The 27636-nt window shown below is 41.8% G+C and overlaps 1 protein-coding gene across 3 annotated transcripts in view; it reads left to right on the forward strand.

The window, feature by feature from the left end:
• LOC132817259 (partitioning defective 3 homolog B-like) overlaps nt 1-27636 on the forward strand; it is a 993739-nt gene that overhangs the window by 605625 nt on the left and 360478 nt on the right. For all 3 annotated transcript variants that reach the window (XM_060827625.1, XM_060827628.1, XM_060827626.1), the window contains one exon: nt 8961-9167. In XM_060827625.1, coding sequence (XP_060683608.1) covers nt 8961-9167 — 207 coding nt within the window. The remainder of the gene's footprint in view (nt 1-8960; nt 9168-27636) is intronic.

Genomic DNA, 27636 nt, shown 5'->3' on the forward strand with positions numbered 1-27636 from the left:
AATCCACCTTTATATTCCATGATCAGTTCTTCACTCTCACTTTCTGTGGGAACGATGCATGCCTTGTTAACCATATTTTTAAAAAAGTATTATTAGAAACTCTTATGATCTGTTTTTGTATTTCTGGCTTAGCTTCCAGCCTATGTGTTTTTTTGTCATTGTTGACAGTTTTAATATTCTGTCTAATCTGACCTGCCATCTGACATTGCACTATTACATCTGTTTTCTTTAACTTTAATCTTTTTAGTTAATCACAGACGTCGGGTCTGTTCCTTGGAATTTTTCTTTCTCATTGGAATGCTGACATATCACCTTAAATGTGTGTTTCTGCATCTCGACTGAACACCCTCCGCTCTAATTACAACCACCATAATCTAGCAAACAGTGATCCTTCTGACATATCTGGACAATGAAGAAACCTGGGTTATGTATCACTGACACCTGAGAGAATTCTGACACACAAGGACTGCCGCCTCTTTCATTCCTGTATACCAGTGTTTCTTTGTTCTTTAACACTTATTATCAATCTCTTTGTCTTTCACTCTCATTCATATATTGTCTTTCTTTTATCTTTCCTCACATTCTTTTTCTCCTGCTGTTTCATTCCTTTTTTTCCAAATCTCACTTTTAATGTTTTAATTATTTCTACTGTTCCTCCTTCCTTTTTTCCTCCCCTTCAATTGACCCTCCGCATCTCATTTACTCCCTTGCTCCCTACCCTTCCCTCTTCTCCCCTCCCCCCTCACTCCTACCCCACTTGTCTCCCTTTTGCAATTTTGCCTTTCTCTTCCTCTTGCCTCCCTCCAACCTCCTTCACATCAACTGCTCTAATTCTCAACTCCCTCTCTCTCTCACTGTATCCCTTAGTCTTCCCTTTCCCCCATTCTCTTCCCTTATTAGTTCTCGCTATAAATCTTGCTCTCCTTTTGCTTACATACTGATTCTCTCTGCTTTCATTTGCCCTTTTGACTCGGTCTTTAGTCCTCTTGCTCTTTTCTTTCTTCTCCTCTCCTTTTGCTCAGCCATAAATACCTTCCAAGAATGTTGTAGGCATTACCCAGCTAAGTGAAGTCAATAAGCAAGTTTCAGAAAGAGGAAAAACAGTTTTGTGGTTTTTTTCCTTTATATTATGAATGAGCATCAGAGCATCATGCAGGAGGAAATGTAGTTTTAGATAAGGGCGGAAAGACTGCTTGGTGATGACTGTAGAGGAAAGTAATTGACATTTATTTGAATGACGTTTTTATCTGCAACTTCTCAATTTCTGTGTGAAGCTTTGATTACAGTAAAAGAGTGTCAAAGATTCTGGAGATGGTGGAATTTGCAGAGAGAGTTTGAGATGAAACTTTTTTTATTAGCCTGTCATAGCAAGTTAGTGGGAAGTTTGAATTCATCAAATATAATTTCTGTTGTTATTTATTGCAATTAATTGCATGTCCAATTCAGATAAATCTTCAGCAATTGTTTAACCTTCTGCAACAACACCACCACCCTGGACAGATCAATTATTGCATTTGCATGACAAAAAGTGGCAAAAAATAATTACAACCTATAATTCCATTGCTAAGAGAGTGCAGAATTGATTATAAATAAAATCAAAGTGCTGGAGAAACCCAGTAGGTCTGGCAGCGTCTTTTGAGAGAGAAGCAGAGTTACTATTTCAAATCAAATGCGACTTCTCTCCAAAATGAAATTGATCTCTATTTGTGTGTTATAAACCTGGAAGAAGCATTGCTCAGATTTCTATAGGTCATTTAATTTTTATGCTGCTTATTTTCCTTCCTTTTGTTTAGTTCTGAAATATTTTTCAGGAATCAAATGCCCCTGTGAGAAATGTCAGTCATCTTGCTGCCAAATTATACTGTTCTTCAGCACACATCAACTTAATTAACCCTCAGATGCCTGATATGATCATGGTGCACTAAGCAGGATTAACTGCTTCAAATGGTGCACTTGCTCAAAAGTAACCAGTCAGAATCTCATATTGAGATTAATCTCAGTTTATGATGACCAGTTTAATCTAGAATTAAGTCGAATAATGACTATGAACCTGTTGTCCATTGCCAGGAAAATCCCATCTGGTTCATTCACGTCCTTTAGGAAGGAAACTGCCATCCTTACCCGACCTCACCTACATGTGACGACAGACAGACAGACAGCAATGTGGATGACTCTTAATTGCCAACTGGGCATTTAGAGATTATCAGCGACCCCCGCCCCCCCCTCATCTGTGAATGAATTTATAAAAACCTGAACCTTCATCTACATAAAGTCCTTTCCAATGCCCTCTATCATCTTTAAGACCTGCAAGCTCCCCTTATTCTCCATTAGTGTCAAAATAATTACCTTGGCTTCAAATGACTTTACCCTGGCCTTTGCCACCACCTGTTCCTTCTGCTTGTATAAACCTGATCTATGCATTTCTTTCCCATTCTGCCACTGACTGCCACTGATCCATCTCCTGAAAAGGTCTACCTATTCCTCCTACCTTGTGAAACTCCCTTGATCCCTGCCTGTTCCTGAAATCAAATCTCCTCACATCCTTTCTCTCACATTCACTGGTTGTCCATCCTAAACTTCTCCTGTTTCCCCTCCTCTACAGTTTTTACACTTCCTTTTCCCTTTGACGTGAATTGGTTTGAGATGGCCTTCTTGTGCCTGTGGACACCTGCTTTTTGTGAACTTGAGCTGCTGATAATGATGGAGTTTCTGACTTCCAAGAATTTCTGTAACTTCCAGCAATTTTTCTGTGGGGGTGGAGGGAAGGGGAGTGGAGGGAGGGTGCGATGGTGAGGATATAATGGAAAACTGATACTAATCCCATTGAGATGTAATCATTCAGCCCCTACCTCTGTGCTGGGAGACTCAATTTCAATTCACCTACTCTGGAGGTGGACCGAAAAGACCACAAACAGTCAGAACAGAAGTAATCTGTACGACCATACAACATAGGAGCAGAAATTAGGCCATTCGGTCCATCAAGTCTGCTCTGCCATGCAATCATGGCTGATAGGTTTTTCAATCCCATTTTCCTGCTTTTTCCCCATAACCTTTGATCCCGTTGGCAATCAAGCACTTATCTATCTTTATTTTAAATATACTCAAAGACCTGGTCTTCACAGCCTTCTGTGGCAATGTGTTCCACAGATTCACCATTGTCTGGCTAAAGAAGTTTCTACTTATCTTAGTTCTAAAAGGTCTTCCCTTTACTCTGACGCTGTGCCCTCCGGTCCTCATCTCTCGTGCCGTTGGAAACCATCTTCCTGACGTCCACTCTGTCCAGGCTGTTCAGTATTCTGTAAGCTTCAATTAAATCCCACCCCCCTCCCCCAATCATTCTAAACTCCATGCACTATAGTCCCAGAGTCCTCAATTGTTCCTCAAATGTTAAGCCTTTCTTTCCTGGGATCATAAAGGGCGGCACGGTGGCACAGTGGTTAGCACTGCTGCCTCACAGCGCCTGTAGACCCGGGTTCAATTCCCGACTCAGGCGACTGACTGTGTGGAGTTTGCACGTTCTCCCCGTGTCTGCGTGGGTTTCCTCCGGGTGCTCCGGTTTCCTCCCACAGTCCAAAGATGTGCGGGTCAGGTGAATTGGCCAAGCTAAATTGCCCGTAGTGTTAGGTAAGGGGTAAATGTAGGGGTATGGGTGGGTTGCGCTTCGGCGGGTCGGTGTGGACTTGTTGGGCCGAAGGGCCTGTTTCCACACTGTAAGTCTAATCTAATCTAATCAATATAAAATTCTCGTGAACTCCCTCCCAACCCACTCCAGGGCTAGTATATCCTTCCTGAGGTATGGGGCCCAAAATTGCTGTCAATACTCTAAATGTAGTTGAACCAGAGACTTAATAAGGCTCAGCAGTACACCCCTGCTTTTATATTCCAGTCCTCTCGAGATGAATGACACATTGTATTTACCTTTCTAATTACCAATTTATCCTGCAAGTTTACCTTAAGAGAAAGCTGGACTAGGGCTCCCAAGTTCCTTTGCACTTCAGAATTTTCTCCCCATTTACAAAATAGTCCATGCCTTTTTTTCCTCCCAAAGTGCATGACCTCACACTTTTCCATGTTATGTTTCATCTGCCACCTCTTTGCCCACTCTCCTAACCTAAATCTTTCTGTAGCCTCCCTGCCTCCTCAATAGTACCTGTCCCTCCACCTATCTTTGTATCATCTGCAAATTTAGTCAGAATGCCCTCAGTTCCTTCATCCAGATCATGAATGTATGAAGTGAAAAGTTGTGGTCCCAACAGTGACCCTCGTGGAACATCACTGGTCGTCACCTTCCATCCTGAGAAGGACCATTTTACCCCAAATCTCTGCCTTCTGCCAGATAGGCAATCTCCTAACCATACTCATATCTTGCCTCTAAGATCATGGGCCCTTATCTTACTAAGCAGCTTGCTGTGCAGCACCTTATTAAAGGCCTTCCGGAAGTTGAGATGGATAACATCCATTAGCGCTCGATGGTCTAAGCTGTTCATTACCACCTCAGGGAATTCTAACAGATTTGCCAGGGATGACTACCCTTGATGAAACCATACTGCATTTGACCTATTTTACCATGCATTTCTAAGTATTCATCTCATCCTTCACAAAGGACTACAAAATTTTATGAATGACTGGGGTCAGGCTAAATGCCCTATAATTTCCAGTCACTTTTCCTTACTCCTCCTCAAACAGGGGGTTTACTGACATGCCCTGACTCCAGTAATTCCTGCAAGGTCACTACTAAAGCCTTCACTATCTCTTTGGCTTTCTCCTTCAGAGCTCTGGGGTGTAGCCATCTGGTCAAGGCGATTTATCCATTTTCAGACCTTTAGGTTTTGCTCGCATCTTCTCCTTGGTGATGGACACCATACTCATCCCTGGTCCCTGACTATCTTAAAGTTTTGGGATATTACTAGTATCTTCCACTCTGAAGACTGACGCAAAGCTATTTGGACGATTGAATCTGCTCCACCATTCAATGAGATCATGGCTGATCTGATGATCCACAACTCCAGTTCTCTGCCTTTTCCCCAAAACCCTTAATTCACTTACTGATTAAAAATCTATCTCAGCTTCAAAGAAACTAGCTTGCACAGGTCTCAGTGGTAAAGCATTCCACAGAATGCTTGCTTTCTGAGAGAGAAGAGATACTTCCTCATTTCTGTCTTACATAAGTCCCCCCCCTTATTCCAGGATTATGCCTCCGACCCTAGACTCTCCCACAAGGGGAACCAATATATCTGCATCAACATATTTGGACATGTTGATTAAAAATAATTTTTCAACAATTGATGCGTTCATTGTTGTGCCTACTATAGAGGAGGCAGGATGGAGTGATCAAAATTTTTTTGTTATTCTCATATTAGTGAATAAGAAATTAATATTACTGAAGGTTAAGCAATGGTTTAATGTTAGCAACAAGCTGCTGGAGATCGATTTTTTAAAAATTGGGCATGAAGGAATGTGTATGGATATGTGTGTCTGCACATGCATGTGTTAGATTGTGATTTTTAATATTTCATAAAAATTGCCAATGTCAGCATGAACTGACAGACTGCAAATGAGCCATTGATATTTAGCTTGCACTCGGCTCAAAGCAGATCTCCGCAATGTGCCATAAGTAAATGCATAATATTTATTTAGACATCAAGCCTGAATGTCACTGGAACAAACTTCATCTGTATTTGTGACATACAGGGGAAACTGGAAAACAACAGTAAAGCAAGGAAATAACTTGCATTTGTATATCACCTTTAATAACCCCAGGATATCTCAAAGCCCTTCACAGCCAATTAAGTGCCTTTATTTTTGAAGTGCAACTGCTATTGTAATATGGGAAGTGATACAGCCAGATTACACCCACACACCTGCATCTCCATGTGATAAGGGCCAACTAGTCTGCTTTGGTGGTTAGCTAAATATCTGCCAGAACACTTCAATTTTCATTCAGAATAATACCCTGGTCATCTCCCTTTATTTCCAAGCTAATTCTCAATGATATCATCCAGAAACATGGCTTCCATGTGTGTGCTCTTGATATTTGCAGTTTCTTTAATCAAATTTTCAGTATTGTTGAAGTTAGGGGGAGCTATGTAATGTAATTCCTCACGTTCTTGCTACTGTGCCACCAGCCTCTTCTCTGCAACCATCACCACTACTCCCCCCCCGGCCTACCAAAGCAATAAGTGTTATTAACAGGGCAGTGAGAAAAGAGGGAGTGGGAATAACTGAGCAAGTTTGAAAGCAGTAAAACTATATTTAATTACAGTCTGTGTAGACTTCCTTAATGGAGTGTACAGATGATCATTATTCCCAAGCTGTGACAAGCAGCTAAAGTGTCTTGCAGTCTGTGTACAATTGTTGCTGTCCTATATCACAATTTGTAGATCGGGGTAGACTATTTTATTGACTAACCTCAGTAAACCACACACTAATTATATGTTCATTTAATTTGCTGCAGACTAGATGGATCTCTGTTCAGGATGTTCATTGAAGCTGCTGACTACAGGAATAATTAAATTAATCATAAGACCTCTTTGTGCACATTTCCAATATTTCAAACCGGTTTTATTATTGTATCTGGTGTGTTAAAAGATTGAAACAGGGAATAAAATACAAGTTTCCTCCATTATTTAACCATCACAGTTGGCTCTCACCCAGTTGCACACAGCAAGTTCCCACAAACAGGAATGCACAATTAAATTGCATTCACAATGTGGTCTGAGGGAATAAGTATTGGTCAGGAGATCAAGAGGTGTTTCCCGGCTTCTTTTCCAAATAGTGCTGTGGAGTGTTTTACATTCTCCTGTTAGTGTCTTGGTTTAACATCTCCTTCAAAATATGCCTCCAACGAATCACAGTACTTTCTGAATGGTGAAAATCTAGAAACAGTGGCGATCCAGAAGACACTTGGGGATCCATGTGTTTAGGATGTCTAAATCATGACAGATGCAAAGGATAACCCAAGGGGCCAATAGAATGCTGGCTGGCCTTTGACAATGAGAGGACTAAAATACAAGAGAGGAGAGGTTATGCTTCAGCTTTTCCTTGTTAGACCACATCTGCAATACTCTGAGCAATTTTCAGCCTGCACATTGTATTGATTTGGGAGGGAGTACAGTACAGCCTAGATTACCCAAGGCAATGCATGGATTCCAAATGTTAACTTACACAAATGGGAGCTATATTGACTGGAATTTCTAAGGTTAAGGAGTCAACTTGATTAAGTATTTCAGTGTATTAGAAAGAACAATTAGGTTAAACAAAACTGGTTGGCTAGTCAAAGCCTAACCTGAGAAATTCATGACTAAAGTTAGGAAAGCTTCTACATAAAGAAGGTAGGAGAGTAAAAAATTCACAAATGTCTAATTGATGCTACTTCAACTGTAAAGTTAATGTCATAGGCTCGGGTATTGGTTAATGAAAGATAGTAAGATAGGTGGATCTGTGAACCTGGGTCACACATCAACATCATTTCATTGAATGGTGGAGAAGGCTTCAGGAACCAAATACATTACTCCTGTTCCTATGTTCCAATGGCAACACAGTATGCCCTCAGTATTGTACTGTGGATGTCACTCCAATTCTTTGTGCTCAAATCTTTCAAGAGAGACTTAAAACTTGTAACCTTCTGACTCTGCTGCTGGCTCCCAGATGGATTAGGGTACCTACGTGCTGAATTCTGCAAAGCTTTCCCTCTGATAAAGTGCAATTTATTGATGGTAAATAACTAGAACTGATTTGCATAATTTGTATGGAAATTCCCTCCACCCCCTGCACTTTGCTGTGGAACTAATTCTGACTTTACCAGGAAGCATGCTGTTTCCTTGGTTGTTATGTTTGCTATGGTATAGACAGACTATTTTTAATTGACATGCTTAGGACATTGGAGAAGCTTGTGTCATTTGCACCTCTACTTCTGAACCAAAATGCTTCTGGGTTTGAATCCCAGTCCACAACATGATGACTGTGGAAGATTTAAACCACTGGTGTAGGCAGTCCAGATAAATAGTGAATATTATTTGAATATTCGTTCATAGGAACTGGGCAATAGTAGCTAGGCCAGCATTTATTGTCTGTCCCAAAGTATCCTCAGGAGAGCTGCTTCCATAGGGTGTAGGGATACCTACAGTGCTGCTGGTAAAGGACTCGCTGGGTTTTGAGCCAGTGGCAGTGAAAGGATGACTCCTTGTGTTTCCAAGTCAGGGAAGTATGTGGCTTAAAGGGGAATTTACAGTTGGCGTGGGCTCCCATGCATGTGAGAGAAAGTGAGGACTGCAGATGCTGGAGAGTCAGAGTCGAAAAGTGTGGCACTGGAAAAGCACAGCAGGTCAGGCAGCATCCGAGGAGCAGGAGAGTTGACGTTTTGGGCATAAGCTCATCAACTAAACGTCAATTCTCCTGCTCCTCAGATGCTGCCTGATCTGTTGTGCTTTTCTAGCGCCACACTTCTTTTTGGCTCCCGTGTATCTGCTGCCCTTGTCCTTCCAGGAGGTAGTGGTTGGTGATTTAGAGGTAGTTGTCTAAGAAGTCTGAGTGAATTTGCTTCAGTGCAAATTGTAGATGATGCACACTGCTGCAACTGTTCATTGCTGTCTGAGTGAGTGAACATAAATTAGCAGCAGAAAGGGAATCCAATTGTGAAACTACCTGCTTCATCCAAAAGTCACAATTGATATGAATGGAGGTGGTGAATGGCAATCAGCCAACATGTTGGCAACTCCATGTAGCATGTGAAAAGGCTGAAAGAGAAAGAGATGGATGTTTGTTGTAGTATGCTGTTAAAATAGTCTCTGTTGACTGTGTAAAAGTAAACCTCCTTTTCTGTACGATACTGTGTTCACTGGTAGCCCTGCTGTAAGTTCTGACCCACTTCTGATTCATGAGCTGGCACAGTGGTGTCAACAGAGGCATTGAATTTGTGATCACATATGTGAAACCTTGTTTTTTTTTCTCTCCACAACCAGCTTCCATCGGGAATGATGTGGGCCCCATGCTGGGTTTGAAGAAGTCTAGCTCTCTGGAGAGTTTGCAAACAGCTGTTGCTGAGGTCCGGAAGAACGAACTCCCCTTCCACAGACCCCGACCTCACATGGTCCGCGGTCGTGGTTGCAATGAGAGTTTCAGGGCTGCAATTGACAAGTCCTACGATGGACCAGAAATCCCTGATGATGGTAAATGTCTCATTCAGTATGTTTTTTTAAATTGTTCTGTTGCGTTTTTTATCCCCCATATTCTAGTTTCACATTGTCGAAAAGAGACCAAAGGATTTTTTTCTGTATGTTTTATCTTGCCACCTTCACGGTTCATGATGTCAGCTGAGTTTGTTGGAGTTAGATACCAGAACTGACAGGAATTAATTTTCCAACCTTTTCTATTTCCTTTACATGACTGACTGTTAATGTACTGTCAGATTTATCTTGCCTGTCTTTGGGCTGTATGTATGTAGTCCAGAAACTTTTCAGTGTAAGAAAGTAGCACTTTGGGTCAAATAGATTCTCTTCAGTAGTAAGCTTCTCAAATTGTGATTGCTAATTACTTTGGTAATTAATGCGAAACATGGTATATAGGCCGTTTAGCACCTCAATCCTATTCTGCCATTCAGAAGGTTTTGAGAAGGGATCTTGTGATGCATTCACAGAGTCATAGAGGTTTATAGCATGGAAACAGGCCCTTCAGCCCAACTTTTCCATGTGACCCAATATTCACGATTAAACCCATTTGCCTGGGTTTGGTCCAATTCCATCCTTACCTATCCCATCCATGTACCTGTCCATATGTTTATAAAGTCACAGAGAGTACGACACGGAGATAGACCACTCAGTCCAATTTGTGCGTGATGATGAGATATCCTAACTTAGTCTCATCTGCTAGCATTTGGTCCATATCCCTCCAAACCCTTCCTATTTGTATACCCATCCAGATGTCTTTTAAATGTTGTAATTGCACCAGCCTCCACCACTTCCTCTGGCAGCTCATTCCATACATCACCATCTGCATGGTAAAGTTGCCCCGTAGGTCACTTTTTAAAGCTTTCCCATCTCACCTTAAGCCTAAGCTCTCTACTTTTAGACTGCCCTACCCTAAGGAAAAGATCTTAGTTACCATAGAGGTTAACAACATAGAGTCCATATATCTAAAGCAAGAAGACCTGGTTCACATTGCACCTATTCCAGAGATTTATAATAACATCTCTCTGAGCAGGTTGATGAGAAAATATGAAAAAAAAGCCTTGATTGATCAGGATCTTTATTCCATCTACCCCATTGCTTGTTAAGAAAACTGAAGGGTGATCTTTTAAAGGTTTATAAAATCATGAGGGGCATGGATAGGGCTAATAGACAAGGTCTTTTCCCTGGGGTGGGAGAGTCCAGAACTAGACCAGACGGCATAGGTTTAAGGTGAGAGGCGAAAGATTTTAAAAGGACTTTTTTCACACACAGCGTGGTGCGTGTATGGAATGAGCTGCTAGAGGAAGTGGTGGAGGCTGGTACAATTACAGCATTTAAAAGTCATCTGGATGGGTGCATGAATAGGAAAGGTTTAGAAGAATATGGTCCAAATGGGGACTAGATTTGTTTAGGATATCTGGTTGGCGTGGACAAGTTGGACCGAAGGGTCTGTTTCTATATATATCACTACGACTCTAAGTAACTATTAATATCCCACACTTAAAAGTAAGCTAAATTTTGAAACTTTCAATCAATCCCCTGACTGATAAGGTTTACGGGGAAAAAGTTCCATGTTTCATGGTTGAATGTTTACACAGAAGGAGGCCATTCGGCTCACCAAACCCCTGCCAGCTTTCTGCAAGAACTACTCTTTTCCTGTAGCCCATCATGTTACTTTCCCCTTCAGTTGTTCATCTAGCTGCAAGTGAATCTATCGCCACCACCCCAAAAGCACTTTCCAGTCTTTCTGACAATCTTGCGTTTGATTTCCCTTCACTGCTGCTGCTCCCAGAATATTGCTATTCAGCCATTACTATTTTATTATGATAAAGGATTATGAAACCTGCCTGGAATCACAACATGTCGGAATTGATTATGAGTGCGCAGTACAGCATGTTCCTATTTAAATTGACTATTCAGCATTTCTCCGTCACATTTCAAGCATTTTATTATATTGTTCCTTGGAAACCGACAGCCTTAACAGTTCTATATCTTGAGCATAGATGCAAAACTGATTCAACCAGTAGCACCATTGAATCAGTCCATTTAGAGGAAGCTGAAATTGAAACGGAGAGTGGAAGTTATGTCCCAATTTTTCAAATGAGATAGTTAGCTTAGTCGTCATTTGAATATACAAGTAGAATGGGCCACTCAGCCCATCAAGTCCATGCCACGTTTTATGTTTCTTTCAAGCCTCCCCTCATGGTTCCTCAGTTAATTTTGTGAGTATACTCCTGTATTCCTTTAACCTTTTATAATTAACTTTATACAACAGTGCTGGACATGTTATTTCAGGGAAGTTTTGACGTGAACCACCAGCTTCTGGCCCAAAAGAAAGCCCTTTAATGCTTGAACTTAGATCTCATCAGAGACATTATTCCACCACATGTGCACGCACATCAAGAACAGCGTCTTCTCCAACGTTATTTGACTTCTGAATGAACCTGTCAAATTTGATCTTGCTTCTTGTGCATCTTCTTTGCAGCTGAAACATTGTACTCCTTGCTCTGTTTAATCACCCTATGATCTTTTTTGGTATGATCTGCCTGTACTGCATGTAAAACAAAACTTTTCACTGTACTTAGGTACGTGTGACAATAATAAAACAAATCAAATCAAACATGCAGGCATATGCACACACCTCTGGCTTTCCCCAGAAAGTGTGTTTCAATAAGAGTTAGAATCTATGAGGTGCCCCTTCCACCTTCCCAATAAAAATGAGAATAGGCTAACTATTCTTTCTGTTTGGGGGAAAAATGTCTTAATTCTGTGACTATCTTTTTAAATATATTTTAGCATCCTCTCCAGCATCTCTGTTCTCCTTGTTATAATTACAAACTACTGTCCTCTCTTCCAGCTCAGGTAGGTGTTAAAGTACACAATGGCAATGTTCAAGCAACAGAGAGGAACTCATTAATGTCATTTGAAAGGAAAAATGAGAGAATGAATAAACTGAGTGATGTTTTAAAGGGGATGCATAAATAGGTATCGAGGCATTCACACAGATAAATGACTGAACAAGTTGATAAGCATGCTAATAAGAATTTGGAATCCTTCAACTTGTTAACTGAGGCAGAGTGGTACAAATGTAAGCAAGTTATGTACTGGTCAGGCCTCCAGTCTTGTATCCTCTTCTGGGTACCACACTTTTAAAAACAAATGTCAAGGCCATGGAAAAGTCACATACTGGTATTACCAGAATAGTAAATTCTAAGTGTAATTGATGAAAGGTCATTTGGAAGTATCTGGCTGGATTTTACCTGGAGGGAAGAGTCAGGCCCAGCAGCTGAAAGTTTGAGGCAAGCCTATGTATGTGTCCAGGAAAGATTCAGCCAGATTCTACTCTCTGAGGGTGTGACTTCAACTCTCATTTGGGAGGATGTCCTGCCTCAAAGAGCTCATCAGACTGTAGCTCTCTAATGCCTGCAGCAACACGGGGCACTGCTCAAGCAGCGTTTAATTCCTGTTGAGGCTTAAAGCTGAAGGCCTGACTAGAAGCAAAGTAGGGGGTGCCATCCTACCTAAGCCCTCAGCCAAGCCATGTGACTGTGAGTGCCCTTCAATCCACTGATAAAATTCCAACAATAATAACAATTCATTGTCTAATAGTTGGGCGGGCTGCCTAATACCTACCCTGGTTCTGGTAAAAATACCTGCAAAAATATATAAGCAATGAGCACATGCTCTCCAGTTTGATGTCAACCTTGACATCACCCTTCAACCGGCCTTTCTCTCTCTCTCTCTCTCTCTCTCTCTCTCTCTCTCTCTCTGTCTGTCTGTCTCTGTCTCTCTCTCTCTCTCTCTCTCTCTCTCTCTCCGCGCCCCTCCCCCCTCCTTCCCCCCCCCCCCCCCCCCCCCCCCCCCCCCCACCACCACCTCTCTTTCTACCTCGCTAAATGCTACCAAGCCTCCTGAATATTCCCAACACTTATTTATTTCTGTTTTACCAGAATGGTGCTTGGGTTAAGGGACCAGGGGTTCTGGTGAGAGATAGGAATAAGTGAGATTTTACTTTTTGGAGCTGCAAAGGTTATAGGGCGATTTAATAGAGGGATTCATAAGGAAGCAGCAGTTCAACAGTGTAGATGGGGAAAAACTAGCAGGAGTGTTGTTAAACAACAACAACAGATTTAAGTTAAAAAGAGAGCAGGCATAAGGTAAAAAGAACCTATGACAATTTCTTATGATCTAGAATGTACTACCTGAAAGTGTGATGGAAGCAGATTTCATTGTAATTTTTAAAATTGAATTTGAAAAGTACTACCAAAGAAATAAAACCTTTCAGGGCTATGGGGAGAGCATGGATTAATACCAATTGCTTGCTCTTTTGAAGAATTGGTAGAGACCCAAAGGACTGTATAACCTTCTTTAGTGCAATCCTCCCATTGCAGGTTTAATATTTTACTGCTGAGGGGAGTAGTGGAGGGTGCAATAATTGTCTGTCAAACATTTATTTATTGGTAGCACGTTAGTGGTGCAGAATAGGCTGCCTCATTTTCCCACATAAGAACAGTCATTTCGCTCAAGAAACGAGTTGATGTTCAGACATTTCAGTGTGATAAGACATTGTCTGCATACTCAAGTGCCAGTATTAACAATTTGCAGTTGAGGACTAAGATAAATGTTGAGCAAAGGGTTGTTAATGATGGTTGAAGGACACAGTTTGGTCAGGTTTTATCAAGGATGGGTTTGCAGTTCCTGCATTATTCCAGTAATTAATTTCTTTATGATTCACTAGATATATTTTAACATGGAAACTATTTTTCATTTGCACAGCCAAATCTTCATGTGATTGTATATACATCACAAAGGCAGTTTGGCTCATTGAAGGCAGGGTTATAGACATGGTTTATCTTACCATTCCTCTTCTCCTTCATATCACTAGCAGTTGATTACTGGCTTATTTCACGCATGAGAAAAAACTGGTATCTCATGAGCAGTTTCATTTCTTTTGAGTTGTAGGTTTTCAATATTCATGAAAATCACTCCTGTAATAAACCGCTTGTGGTATAATGGCTAACATTTGTTTATATGACAGACACAATGATTCCAACTCTACATTGCTCCTATTAATTTTTAAAAATCTATAGACAAGGTCACAACAAATTAATTTTTTGTTACAGAGCTAATATAGTGATTTTTTTTCCTTTGTGTGGTTTATAATTCTCCTGAGACTTTCATTGTGCAATATAAGACTATATGTTATTAGTAATGGTAGCATACTGGTAATATTCCTAGGCTAATCATCCAGGGGCTTGAATTAATACTCTGGAGACAAGAATTCAAATCCCACAATGACAGCTGGGAAATTTCAGTTTTGTTAATATGGAACAAAACTCTAATTTCATCAATAGTGATCATGAAATGACTGTATTGTTAAAAATAAGCCACCTGGTTCACTTATGTCATTGAAAGAATTTCCGTCCTTATTCTGCCTGGCATAGATATGACTATGTACCCACAACAATGTGGTTAATGCTCCACTACCTTTCTGGAAAAAAATCCACCAAGACACTTAGTTGTAGCTTCAGGTTAAGAATAAAGCTGGCAGTCCACACTGCAAAACTAACATCTGGAGACTCGTATAAAAATTCAGTGATCTACCATAGGTAATGAATGACCTCACGTAGTCATGCTCACAATTATTCCTGTCAAAGACACAGATTTCTCTGTCACCATCCTGCCATTTGTCTCCCCAACCCCCACCCCCACACCCCCCCCCCCCCCCACCAGAGGTGGCAGCACAGTGGTATGTGAATGGGGAGGGGGTGGTCTTAAGACACCTAAACATTGTCTGCAGACTCCATGAAGTGTCATGGCATCAGATCAAACTTAAGCAAGGAAATCTCTTGCTGTTTTCCACCCTCCTTTAATTGGTGAATTGGTGCTCCTCTGTTTTGAAGACCATGTTAGCACACAATGGGTTAAGAATGGCTCAACTGCTAATAACCAATGTGATTAAGTCCTGAAGGATGTATCTGCTAGAACAAGTTGGTGTTTAGGGACCAATGTAATGGAAAAATACAGGGAAAGGTGGCCTTCATCTCAACAATTGATCTCTTCCAGCCTTTAATCTGCATTTGTTTATGGCAGTGTTGGTGAGGTGTGACCGCAGCCAGTTGTTCTCAAAATGAAATTCCTTCCTCGCACTGAGGATATGTTCCATTGTGTTATATGGATAATAACATAGCACTGTATAGACTAAATGGGATAAGTTCAGATACAATTCGATCAAGTAGCTCAATATAGACAACCAGGAGGTGGCGTCGCCAGCCATTTCAACTCCCCCTCCCACTCTGCCTGATGACACGTCCATCCTGGCCCTCCTCCATTGTCCACACAAGGTCACATGCAAACACTTCACCTTCTGCCTTGGGAGCTTACAACCATACAGCCTTAACATAGAATTCACCGGCTTCCAAATCTATCCATCTATCCATCCCCCACCCCCCACTTTGCCCCAGGCCCAGCCCTCCTTCTGCACCCCGCCCCTTAACCTGACCCTACCTGTCCATCTTCCTTCCCAACTAACCACTCCATCCTTCCCACTGACTAATCGTAGGCACCTTCTACTTGCCTTCTTGTCTACTTTTCCTCCAGCCCCACAATCCTCCATTTATTTCTCAGCCCACTTCCCCTTCCCCAGTCCTGATGAAAGGTTCAGACCTGAGATGCCGACTGTTCCTCTCCTCTGATGCTGCTTCACCTGCTCTGCTTTTTCTAGCTCCACTCTGACTCTCCAGCAACTGCAGTCCTCACTGTCTCCCAGTTTAGTGGATGGTAATCATAGAACATAGAACAGCATAGCACAGTACAGGCCCTTCGGCCCTCAATGTTATACCGATCTTTTATCCTATTTTAAGTTCGGACTAACCTACATACCCTTGATTGTACTAACTTCCATGTGCCTATCCAAGAGTCGCTTAAATGTCCCTAATGCTTCTGACTCTACCACTGCTGGCAGTGCATTCCAAACACCTACCACTTTGTGTAAAGAAACTACCTCCAACATCTCCCCTAAACCTTCTGCTAGTTACCTTAAAATTATGCCCCCTCATGATAGACATTTCCGCCTTGGGAAAATGTCTCTGGCTATCCACTTGATCCATGCCTATCAACATCTTGTCCACCGCCTCAGTGGTTCTGTGACTCCATTTGCCACTTATTACTGTAGGCGGCTACAGTGTTGTTGCAGGAACAGGTACAGACCTTTTCTCCCCTGAGTCTCTCCCATCATGAATTATGGCAGATCTGTATCTTAATTGCATTTCTCTCTTTTGGATCTGTAACCCTTGATAGGCTTACCTAATAAAAAATCTATGAATATTAGCTTGGAAACTTTCAATTTATTCCCAGCCGCAACATCATTTTTATGGGAGAGCATTCCAGATTCCAGAGCATTCCTTATTGTGTGAAAAAGTGTTTCCTGACATCCTGTGTGAACAACCTGGCTCTCTTATGGCCCCTTATTTTGAACTCTCCAAACTATATGAAATTGTTTCACCCATGGCTATCCTTGACTAATCTTAATCACCTTGATTAGATTGAACTTAATCTTCTGTACTCCAGGAAATACACACCTGGGACTGGATTTTCATTACTGGGGTGGCTCAACTGAAACACAAAATTTCCTGACTCAACTGTTTTACCAATCACCTGCCCTCAAGTAGAGAAGTCACAGATGGTTACACATCGCTCAACACGTTCACAACTCCATAGACACCAAAGAAATTCATGTCCATGTGTAAATAGACTTGGACACATTCAAGATTGGGCTAGTAGTTGGATCTTAACAGAGAGTCTGTGAGGAGGGATAGGCACTAAATAGGGTAAAGATGCAGTCAGTCTGATGGGTTGAAGTGTGTCCATTTTAATGCAAGAAGCATCAGGAGTAAGGGTGGTACTCAGAGCATGGATCAATGCTTGTAACTATGATGTTGTGGTTATTATGGAGACTTGGATATCACTGGGCAGGAATGGTTGTTGATGTTCCAAGGTTTAGATGTTTCAAAAGGAATGGCAGTGGTGGGGTGGTGGTGGGGGGGGGGGGGGGGGGGGGGGTAGGTAAAAGAGGCAGAGGAGTGGCAGAGATAGTAGCAAAGCTGCAGAAAGGGATATTGTCAAGGAGGGTTTATCTACAGAGTCAATATGGCTGGAAGTCAGAAACAGGAAAGGAGCACTCACTTCATTGGGAGTTTTCTACAGACCCCCCCAAACAGCAACAGAGACATGGAGGAACAGATTGGGAGGCAGATCTTGGAAATGTGCAGAAGTTACAGAGTTGTTGTCATGAGTGACTTTAACTTCCCTAATATTGATTGGAACCTACTTAGTTCAAGTAGTTTGGATGGAGCAGTTTTTGCCAGGTGTGTCCAGGAAGGGTTCCTGATGGAATATGTAGATAGGCCGACTAGTGGGGAGGCCTTATTGCATTTGGTGCTTGCTGTGAGCCATCCCAGGTGTCAGAAATCTCGGTGGGATAGCATTTTGGTGATAATAATCACAACTCCCTGACCTTTACTATACTCATGGAGAGAGATAGGAGCAGCAGTATAGGAAAGTATTTAATTGGGGGGCAGGGAATTACAATGCTATTACAAAGGAACTGGGACATCCTAAATTGGGAGCAAATGTTCTCAGGGAAATGCGCAACAGAAATGTGGAGATTGTTTTGGAAGTACCTGCCGATAGTACTGGCTAGGTTTATTCCACTGAGGCAAGGAAGGGATAGGAGATTGAAAAAACCTTGGATGACAAGGGATGTGGAACATCTAGTCAAGCAGCAGAAGGAAGCTTACTGAAGGTTGAGGAAGCAAGGATCAGGCACGTTTATTAGAGGGTTACAAGGTAGCCAGGAAGGAACTGAAGAACGGAGAGCTGGAAGGGGGCATGAGAAAGCTTCAATGGGTAGGAACGTTTTACACTTGTGTGAGGATGGTCAGAGTGAGAGTAGGGCCGATCAGGGATAGTGGAGGGAACTTGTGCCTGCAGTCGGAGGAAGTAGGGAAGGTCCTTAACGAATACTTTGCTTCAATATTCACTACTGAAAGGGACATTGACATTTATGAGAAATGTGTGAAATAGATTGATATGCTCGAACAGGTTGATGTTAGGAAGGAGGATGTGCTGAAAAATCTGATAAAGGTAAGGATAGATAAATCTCCAGGGCCAGACTGATTATACCCGAGGTTACCACAGGAAGCGATGGAAGAGATTGCTCCACCTTCAACGATGATCTTTGCATCCTCACTGTCCACTGGAGTAGTACCCGATGATTGGCGGGGGGCAAATGTGATTCCCTTGTTTAAGAACGGGAATTGGGATAACCCTAGGAATTATAGACCAGTTAGTCTTACGTCTATGGTGGGTAAAGTATTGGAGAGGATTCTGAGAGACAGGATTTATGATTACTTGGAAAAGCATAGCTTGATTAGAGGTAGTCCGTATGGCTTTGTGAGGGGTGGGTCATGCCTTGCAAACCTTACTGAAGTCTTTGAGGATGTAACAAACACATTAAAAGTAGAGCAGTGGGTGTGGTGTATATGGATTTTATCAAGGTGTTTGATAGGGTTCTCCATGATAGGCTCATTCAGAAAGTAAGGAGGAATGGGATAAAGAGAAATCTGGCTGTCTGTATACAGAATTGGCTGACCCACAGAAGACAGGATAGTGGTAGATGGAAAGTTCTCAGCCTGGAGCTTGGACACCAGTGGTGTTCCAAAGGGATCTGTTCTGGGACCTCTGCTCTTTGTGATTTTTATAAATGACTTGGATGTGGAAGTGGAAGAGTGGGTTAATAAGTTTGCCAATGACACGAAGGTTAGAGTTGCCGATAGTGTGGAGGCTGTTGTAGGATGCAATGGGACATTAATAGGCTGCAGAACTGGGCTGATAAGTAGCAGATGGAGTTCTATCTGGAAAACTGTGACGCGATTCACTTTGGAAGGTCGAATTTGAATGCAGAATACGGGGTTAAAGGCAAGATTCTTGGTAGTGTGGTGGAATAGAGGGATCTTGTTGTTCATGTCCATAGAGCTCTTAAAGTTACCACCCTAGTTGATAGGGTTGTTAAGAAGGTGTATGGTGTGTTGGCTTTCATTTGCGGGGAGCTTGAGTTTAAAAGTGCAAGGTTAAACTGCAGCTGTATATAGTCCTGGTTAGACCACACTTGGAATATTGTACTCAGTTCTGGTCACCTCATTAGAGGAAGGATGTGGAAACTTTAGAGAGGTTCAGAGGAGATCTACCAAGATGCTGCCGGGTCTAGAGGGTATGTCTTATGAAGAAAGGTTGAGGGAGCTAGGGTTTTTCTCATTTGAGCAAAGAAGGTTGAGAGGTGACTTGATAGAGGTATGCAAGATGATGAGAGGCATGGATATAGTGGATAGATATTGACGTTTTCCCAGGGCAGAAATGTCCATCACTGGGCAAAACCTTTTTTATTGGTACTTTTATTAGAAGAGAAAAGATTTTTTTAAAACATTTTTTACAAAATTACAAAATAATACAAACAAATATAAACACTAATATACAATTATATATATATATATATATATATATATATATAAAAATAACAGCCAAAATACAACAGAAGAAAAAAAAGGAGAAAAAAACGGCTAACTACTACTCTATCCTACAAACAACTAAAGCATAAAATAAGATATCTTATATTACTAGTAAGAAATAAAGTAATAATTAAATAAGTACTCAAAGTGGATTAACATCAAATCATAATAAAACCCATATTTATACGGGATTCCTCCCCCGTCCAGCCAGAACCACTACCACAGCCAGACAAAAGCCCTTGACAATATGGCCGAAATATCTGTGTCAATATAGTTCAGAAAGGGCTGCCATATTTTATAGAAGAATTCAATATTTTGGTGCACCATATTTGTGAGGAAGTCAAGGGGGATATATTCCATGATTAACCTGTGCCAATTTGAAAGTCCTGGAAGGCCCTCAGCTACCCAATTTACTAAGATATTTTTCCTTGAACAGAAAGAGAGAATGAAGAATAATTTCCTCCCGTCCACGTCCAGGGAGGGCAAATTTGAAAAGCTCAGGAGAAGAGACACTGAATCCAATCCAATCTCCGTTCCCAAGACTTCTGTCAGAGTATTTGCTATTCTGTCTCAATATTTGCAAATCTTGTGACATGTCCATAAGCAGTGCGTGAGAGTGCCCACTTCAGTTTTAGATTTAGGACACATTGGGGATGTTCCTACCCTAAATTTTGCCTGTTGTTCCGGTGCTATATGAGCCCTGTGGAGTATCTTGAATTGAATAGCTTGAGTTCTATTACAAATAGAGATCTTTCTGGCATTTTCCCAGATGTCCTCCCACATTTCTGAAGGGATTTCTAACCCCAATTCCTGGTTCCATATTTTAAACAGCTGTTCCATGTCTTTCGATACCTCAGTATGTAATGAGTGATAAAGAGTACTAACCGAGGGTGGACCCATTGGCCATAGTACTCTTCTCTCCCTATCCGATTTGTAGGGACTGTCTAATAATGTGGTCTTCTTCTGTAGATAACCTTGTATTTGAAAATATCGGAAAAGGTCTCCATTAGGCAGTCCAAACTTCTGGTGCAGCTGCTCAAAAGACATCATAACCTCCCCATCAAACAAGTCCCCTAAGCAAGAGACGCCTCTGGATTTCCAGGTTTTAAATGTAACATCTGTCTGCCCTGGCTGAAAACCCCATGGGGGCATACTTTTAAGGTAATTGGAGGAAGGTTTAGGGAAGATGTCAGAGGTAGGTTATTTACACAGGTGGGTGCGTGGAATGCACTGCCAGCAGTGATAGTAGAGTCAGATACATTAGGGATATTTAAGTGACTCTAGGATAGACAGATGGAAGTTACTACAATGAAGGGTAAAAGGTAGGATAAAAGGCCGGTGTAACATCGAGGGCTGAAGGGCCTGTATTGTGCTGTACTGCTCTGTGTTCTATGTTCCATTAGTTCCACAAGAGACAACCTAAACTTTACCCCTTGATATTAAGTGGAATCCCCAACTGTCAACATGTTGGGGATTACTACTGAACAGGAACTCAACTGGGCCAGCCACATAAATGCTGTAGTTACAAGAGAAGGTGAGAGACAGTTCTGCAAGGAGTAACTCACCTTCGGTCTCCTCATTGCCTGTCCACAATCTACAAGACATGAGTCCATAGTATGAGGAATATACTCCAATTGCCTGGGTGGGTACAACTCCAACAACAACACAAAAATCTCAGCACCATCCAGCACAAAGTACCTCATCTACTTAATTAAACCTTCAATCCCTCCACCACCAGAGCATAGCAGTAGCAGTGTGAACAATCAACAGCATGGGCTGTTTTGCTTCACCAATGCTGGTTTGACACCATATTTCAAATCTTCAACCTCTACCACATTGAAGGACAAGGGCAGCAGATGCATGGGAACACTGCCGGCTAGTGTTCCAAGCTCCTGTCCATCCTGACTTGGAAACATTTCACCGTTCCTTCGGTTGCTGCGGGGTCACAATCCTGGTATTGTACTTCCACCACATGGACTGCAGACCAACAAGAGGCTTACTGCTTCTAGCTTAAGAGTAATTTGCCAGAGCTGCACAAATCTCAGGAATGTTTTATTTTTATTCTAGCACACTGGGCGCTGCCCACCATTATTAAATACATCTGCAGTCAGTCCTGCTCTGTGGGAATCTGACTGCAAGTTCTCTGGAACCTACCCTAATAATGTAACCCTTTTCACCTCTGTGGCATTCAGGTGGTTCTGCACTGCACCCCGAAGGCCAGTAACTCTTTCCTGAGGTGCACTGACTCAAATCTGAATGCAGGTGCAGAGTAACAAGAGCTTTGTAAGCAGAAACCTAATGTTGCACTGGCAGTTCAGATTTCCATTTTGTTTCCATCTATTTTGAGTCTCTTACAAAGGCCACCTGTTCGTCACCGTCGGCTTTATGCCCTGGTTTCTTGGTCATGTGCACGGTCCCTTGTACTTGTGACCTGGGGAACGAAGGCAATGACTTATCTTTCTGCACAGCAACCAACTTGACAATTTAAAAACAGAAGCGGTGGCAATTTCTGATATGTCCTTAAGTTACGGAACTGTGTGTTCACATTAACTCTGCGACCTGCCTACGATAGGAATTGCATCCGGGACTGAGAAACCCCTTTGTAAATTCAGCAGTTAATAGCTACATTAAAGCCAGTAGCAAAAGCAATTGGCAGGTCTCTCTGAAGAGAGGCGATAGGAGTTCACATGATATAAATGAGAATATTAAATGTCCCTGTATGTTCGTAATACACCTCTTTAAAATAAAGTATAAACAAACACAATTACTTATTTATGAAGCTCTGACAGTTATTAAAATCAGAAAACATTCTGGATGACAAAGAAATAGGATTTTTATTCCCACTTGTGAGGCCAAGAGAGGCCTATTGTGGAAATACAAATCCCGTGTCAGTGCCCTTCCATTATAAATCTTTAAATTATTTATGCATTGCTTGGACAATATCATGACCAGAAAATATCAAATATTTAAAGGAGAGGCCACTACACTTCTATGAAGAATATTTGGTGACACAGATACACTAGCGGTACTTATTTTGAGAAGTGAGTTGTTTCAGAATAAATGGTTTCCTGTTATTATTAGTGAAGGATCTTCAGACAGTGAAACAAGCATCACAAGCAAAAAGATAAATTGTTGGAGAAACTCAGCCGGTCTGGCAGCAGCTATGGAGAGAAAGCAGAGACAGTGTTTCAGATCCAGTGACTCTTAACAGTTGTTTACATCTGCTCTAGATATATCTTTTGTTTATTTACTTGTCCTGCTAGGATCTTATTTTGCCTTGTATCAACCCCCAACTGTGTCACCATTCTTTCCTGTTTTGCAAGCTATTACGGACTCTCCCTTTTGATTCCTCATCATCCCCCTTCCTGCAGTTTGTTGGAAAAAACATTTCTAATTACTCCGAGCTCTGACAAAAAGCCATCAATCTGAAACGATAGTTCTGCTTGTCTCTTTCCACAGGTGCTGCCAGCTCTGTTGAATCTCACCATCACCTTCTCAATGAATGCCAGGTAGCAAATCCTGACTTTGCCAGTGACACTCATGTCCCATGAATAAACTTTTTTTCAAAACAAAAGTGTTCTTTCCACAGTACTGTACTCCTGACAGATTTCTGTTAAGCTTGGTTATTATGGGTTCTGGTACAAAAGTAGGTCACTGGAGTTCAGATTTACCATGATCTTGTGAAATAGTGGAACAGCCATTGAGGGACATCCTGGCCCATTCCTTTTACCCAGACATATCAAATCTTTAATTTTAAATGATTACCCAACAAAAACATTGAGACTTAGAGTTCTGATACCTCCATATTACAACTACTCTAAACATTCATGTGATTATGTAACAGATGCTGTATAGATCAGAAACATAATTTATTTATATGTTTTTGGAGATAAGTCTCTTGATTAAACTTAAAATATAAGCCATAGCTATTAATTTAAACTGGGACAGTGTTTGCAGAGGAATAAGATGGTGTTATTTTCTGGGTCTTTAGATTGTGAAGGAGCAAAAATGGCCTTGGCAGTGATATGTACTACTTGTCAGATGTAGGAGTTTAAAGAGAGTTTAAGGGTTACTGCGGATTATACCTGCCATAAATTTAAAAAGGAGGTCCTCAAGGGTAATAATATCTGGATTACTCCCAGTGTTATGAGCTAGTGAGGGCAGGAATAGGAGGATAGAGCAGATGAATGCATGGCTGAGGTGCTGGTGTATGGGAGAAGGATTCACACTTTTGGATCATTGGAATCTTTTTTGGGGTCGAAGTGAGCTGAACAAGAAGGATGGATTGCACCTAAATTGGAAGGAGACTAATATACTGGCAGGGAACTTTGCTGGAACTGCTTGGGAGGATTTAAACTAGTAAGGTGGAGGGGTGGGACCTAGGGAGATAGTGAGGAAAGAGATCAATCTGAGATGGGTACAGCTGTGAACAGAAGTGAGTCAAACAGTCAGGGCAGGCAGAGACAAGGTAGGACTAATAAATTAAACTGTATTTATTCCAATGCAAGGGGCCTAATGGGGAAGGCAGATGAACTCAGAGCATGGTTAGGAACATGGGACTGGGATATCATAGCAATTACGGAAACATGACTCAGGGATGGGGCAGGACTGGCAGCTTACTGTTCCAGATACAAATGCTACAGGAAGAATAGAAAGGGAGGCAAGAGAGGAGGGGGGATAGCATTACAGCTGTGCTGAGGGAGGATATTCCCGGATGTACATCCAGGGAAGTTATTGGGGTGGGAGTGAGAAATAAGAAAGGGATGATCACCTTATTGGGATTGTATTATAGACCCCCCAATAGTCAGAGGGAAATTGAGAAACAAACTTGCAAGGAGATCTCAGCTATCTGTAAGAATAATGGGGTAGTTATGGTAGGGGATTTTAACTTTCCGAACATCGACTTGGACTGCCGTAGTGCCAAAGATTTAGATGGAGAGGAATTTCTTAAGTATGTACAAGACAAAATTCAGTATGTGGATGTACCTACTAGAGAAAGTGCAAAACCTGACCTACTCTTGGGAAATCAGGCAGTGAAGGTGACTGAGGTGTCAATGGGAGAGCTCTCTGGGGCCAGCGATCATAATTCTATTCGTTTTAAAATAGTGATGGAAAAGGATAGACCAGATCTAAAAGTTGAAGTTCTAAATTGGAGAAAGGCAAATTTTGACAGTATTAGACAAGAACTTTCGAAAGCTGATTGGAGGCAGATGTTCGCAGGTAAAGGAACAGCTGGAAAATGGGAAGCCTTCAGAAATGAGATAACAAGAATCCAGAGAAAGTATATTCCGGTCAGGGTGAAAGGGAAGGCTGGTAAGTATAGGGAATGCTGGATGACTAAAGAAATTGAGGGTTTGGTTAAGAAAAAGAAGGAAGGAAGCATATGTCAGGTATAGACAGGATAGATCAAGTGAATCCTTAGAAGAGTATAAGGAAAGTAGGAATATACTTAAGAGGGAAATCAAGAGGGCAAAAAGGGGACATGAGATAGCTTTGGCAAATAGAATTAAGGAGAATCCAAAGGGTTTTTACAAATATATTAAGGAGAAAAGGGTAACTAGGGAGAGAATAGGGCCCCTCAAAGATCAGCAAGGCGGCCTTTGTGTGGAGCCACAGAAAATGGGGGAGATACTAAATAAATATTTTGCATCAGTATTTACAGTGGAAAAGGATATGGAAGATGTAGGCTGTAAGGAAATAGATGGTGACATCTTGCAAAATGTCCAGATTGCAGAGGAGGAAGTGATGGATGTCTTGAAACGGTTAAAGGTGGATAAATCCCCAGCACCTGATCAAGTGTACCCAAGAACTCTGTGGAAGCTAGAGAAGTGATTGCTGGGCCTCTTGCTGAGATATTTGTGAGATGTCGGAAGACTGGAGTTTGGCAAACATGGTGCCACTGTTTAAAAAGGGTGATAAAGACAAGCCAGGGAACTATAGACCAGTGAGCCTGACCTCGCTGGTGGGCAAGTTGTTGGAAGGAATCCTGAGGGACAGGATATACATGTATTTGGAAAGGCAAGGACTGATTCTAGATAGTCAACATGGCTTTGTGCGTGGGAAATCATGTCTCACAAACTTGATTGAGTTTTTTGAAGAAGTAACAAAGAAGATTGATGAGGGCAGAGCAGTAGATGTGATCTATATGGACTTCAGTAAGGCTTTCGACAAGGTTCCCCATGGGAGACTGATTAGCAAGGTTAGATCTCATGGAATACAGGGAGAACTAGCCATTTTGATACAGAACTGGCTCAAAAGTAGAAGACGGAGGGTGGTGGTGGAGGGTTGTTTTTCAGACTGGAGGCCTGTGACCAGTGGAGTGCCACAAGATCGGTGCTGGGCCCTCTACATTTTGTCATTTACATAAATGATTTGAATGCGAGCATAAGAGGTACAGTTAGTAAGTTTGCAGATGACATCAAAATTGGAGGTGTAGTGGACAGTGAAGAGGATTACCTCAGACTACAACAGGATGTTGACCAGATGGGCCAATGCGCTGAGAAGTGGCAGATGGAGTTAAATTCAGATAAATTCGAGGTGCTGTATTTTGGGAAAGCAAATCTTAACAGGGCTTATACACTTAATGGTAAGGTCGTAGGGAGTGTTGCTGAACAAAGAGACCTTGGAGTGCAGGTTCATAGCTCCTTGAAAGTGGAGTCGCAGGGAGATAGGATAGTGAAGAAAGCATTTGGTATGCTTTCCTTTATTGGTCAGAGTATTGAGTATAGAAGTTGGGAGATCATGTTGCAGCTGTACAGGACATTGGTTAGGCCACTGTTGGAATATTGTGTGCAATTCTGGTCTCCTTCCTATTGGGAAGATGTTGTTCCAAGGGTTCAGAAAAGATTTACAAGGATGTTGCCAGCATTTGAGCTACAGGGAGATGCTGAACAGGCTGAGGCTGTTTTCCCTGGAGCGCCGGAGGCTGTAAAGCTTATAGAGGTTTACAAAATTATGAGGGGCATGGATCGGATAAATAGACAAAGTCTTTTCCCTGGGATCGGGGAGTACAGAACTGGAGGGCATAGGTTTAGGGTGAGAGGGGAAAGAAATAAAAGAAACCTAAGGGGCAACTTTTTCACGCAGAGGGTGGTACGTGTATGGAATGAGCTGCCAAAGGATGTGGTGTAGGCTGGTACAATTGCAACATTTAAGAGGCATTTGGATGGGTATATGAATAAGGGTTTGGAGGGATATGTGCCGGGTGTTGGCAGGTGGGACTAGATTGGGTTGGGATATCTGGTCGGCATGGACGTGTTGGCCCGAAAGAGTCTGTATCCATGCTGTACATCTCTATGACTCGATAAATTGAGAAAGTTTCAGTTTTTATTTACTTGCAAAGTCCATTACTCTTGAACATGCCATTCATCTTTTAATTTTTTTGACTTTCTTTTCTTCTTTTCTTCTTTCTTCAAGGTGGCCACAAGTGGCTTGGAATATACTTCTCCAGCTGCCTGGTACCTACGTGCACCTAACAATGGTCACTTTGTGTTCAGTGAATGAACTCATGTCAATGAATTGCAAGAGGGGTGGGGGGGGTGGGGGAAAGGGATCAGTTTAAGAGAAATCAAAAAGCAACAAGGCAACAGAGGTGCAGGGTAGTGAAGAGGCACACAACAATCAAGAGTGATATGGATGTACAGCATGAAAACAGACCCTTCAGTCTATTTGTCCATGCTGACCAGATATCCTAAATTAATTTAGTTTCATTTGCCAGCCTTTGCTCCATATCCCTCTAAACCCATCCAGCTGCCCTTTAGATGTTGTAGTTATACATACCAGCGCCACTCTCTATATGAAAAAGTTGCCCCTCAGGTCCCTTTTAAATCTTTCCCCTCTCACCTTAAACTTATGGTCTTTAATTTTAGTCTCACCTATAACTGGAGGAAAAACCTTGGCTGTTCACC

The sequence above is a fragment of the Hemiscyllium ocellatum genome, chromosome 7 (assembly GCF_020745735.1).
Source record: "Hemiscyllium ocellatum isolate sHemOce1 chromosome 7, sHemOce1.pat.X.cur, whole genome shotgun sequence".
NCBI lineage: Eukaryota > Metazoa > Chordata > Chondrichthyes > Orectolobiformes > Hemiscylliidae > Hemiscyllium > Hemiscyllium ocellatum.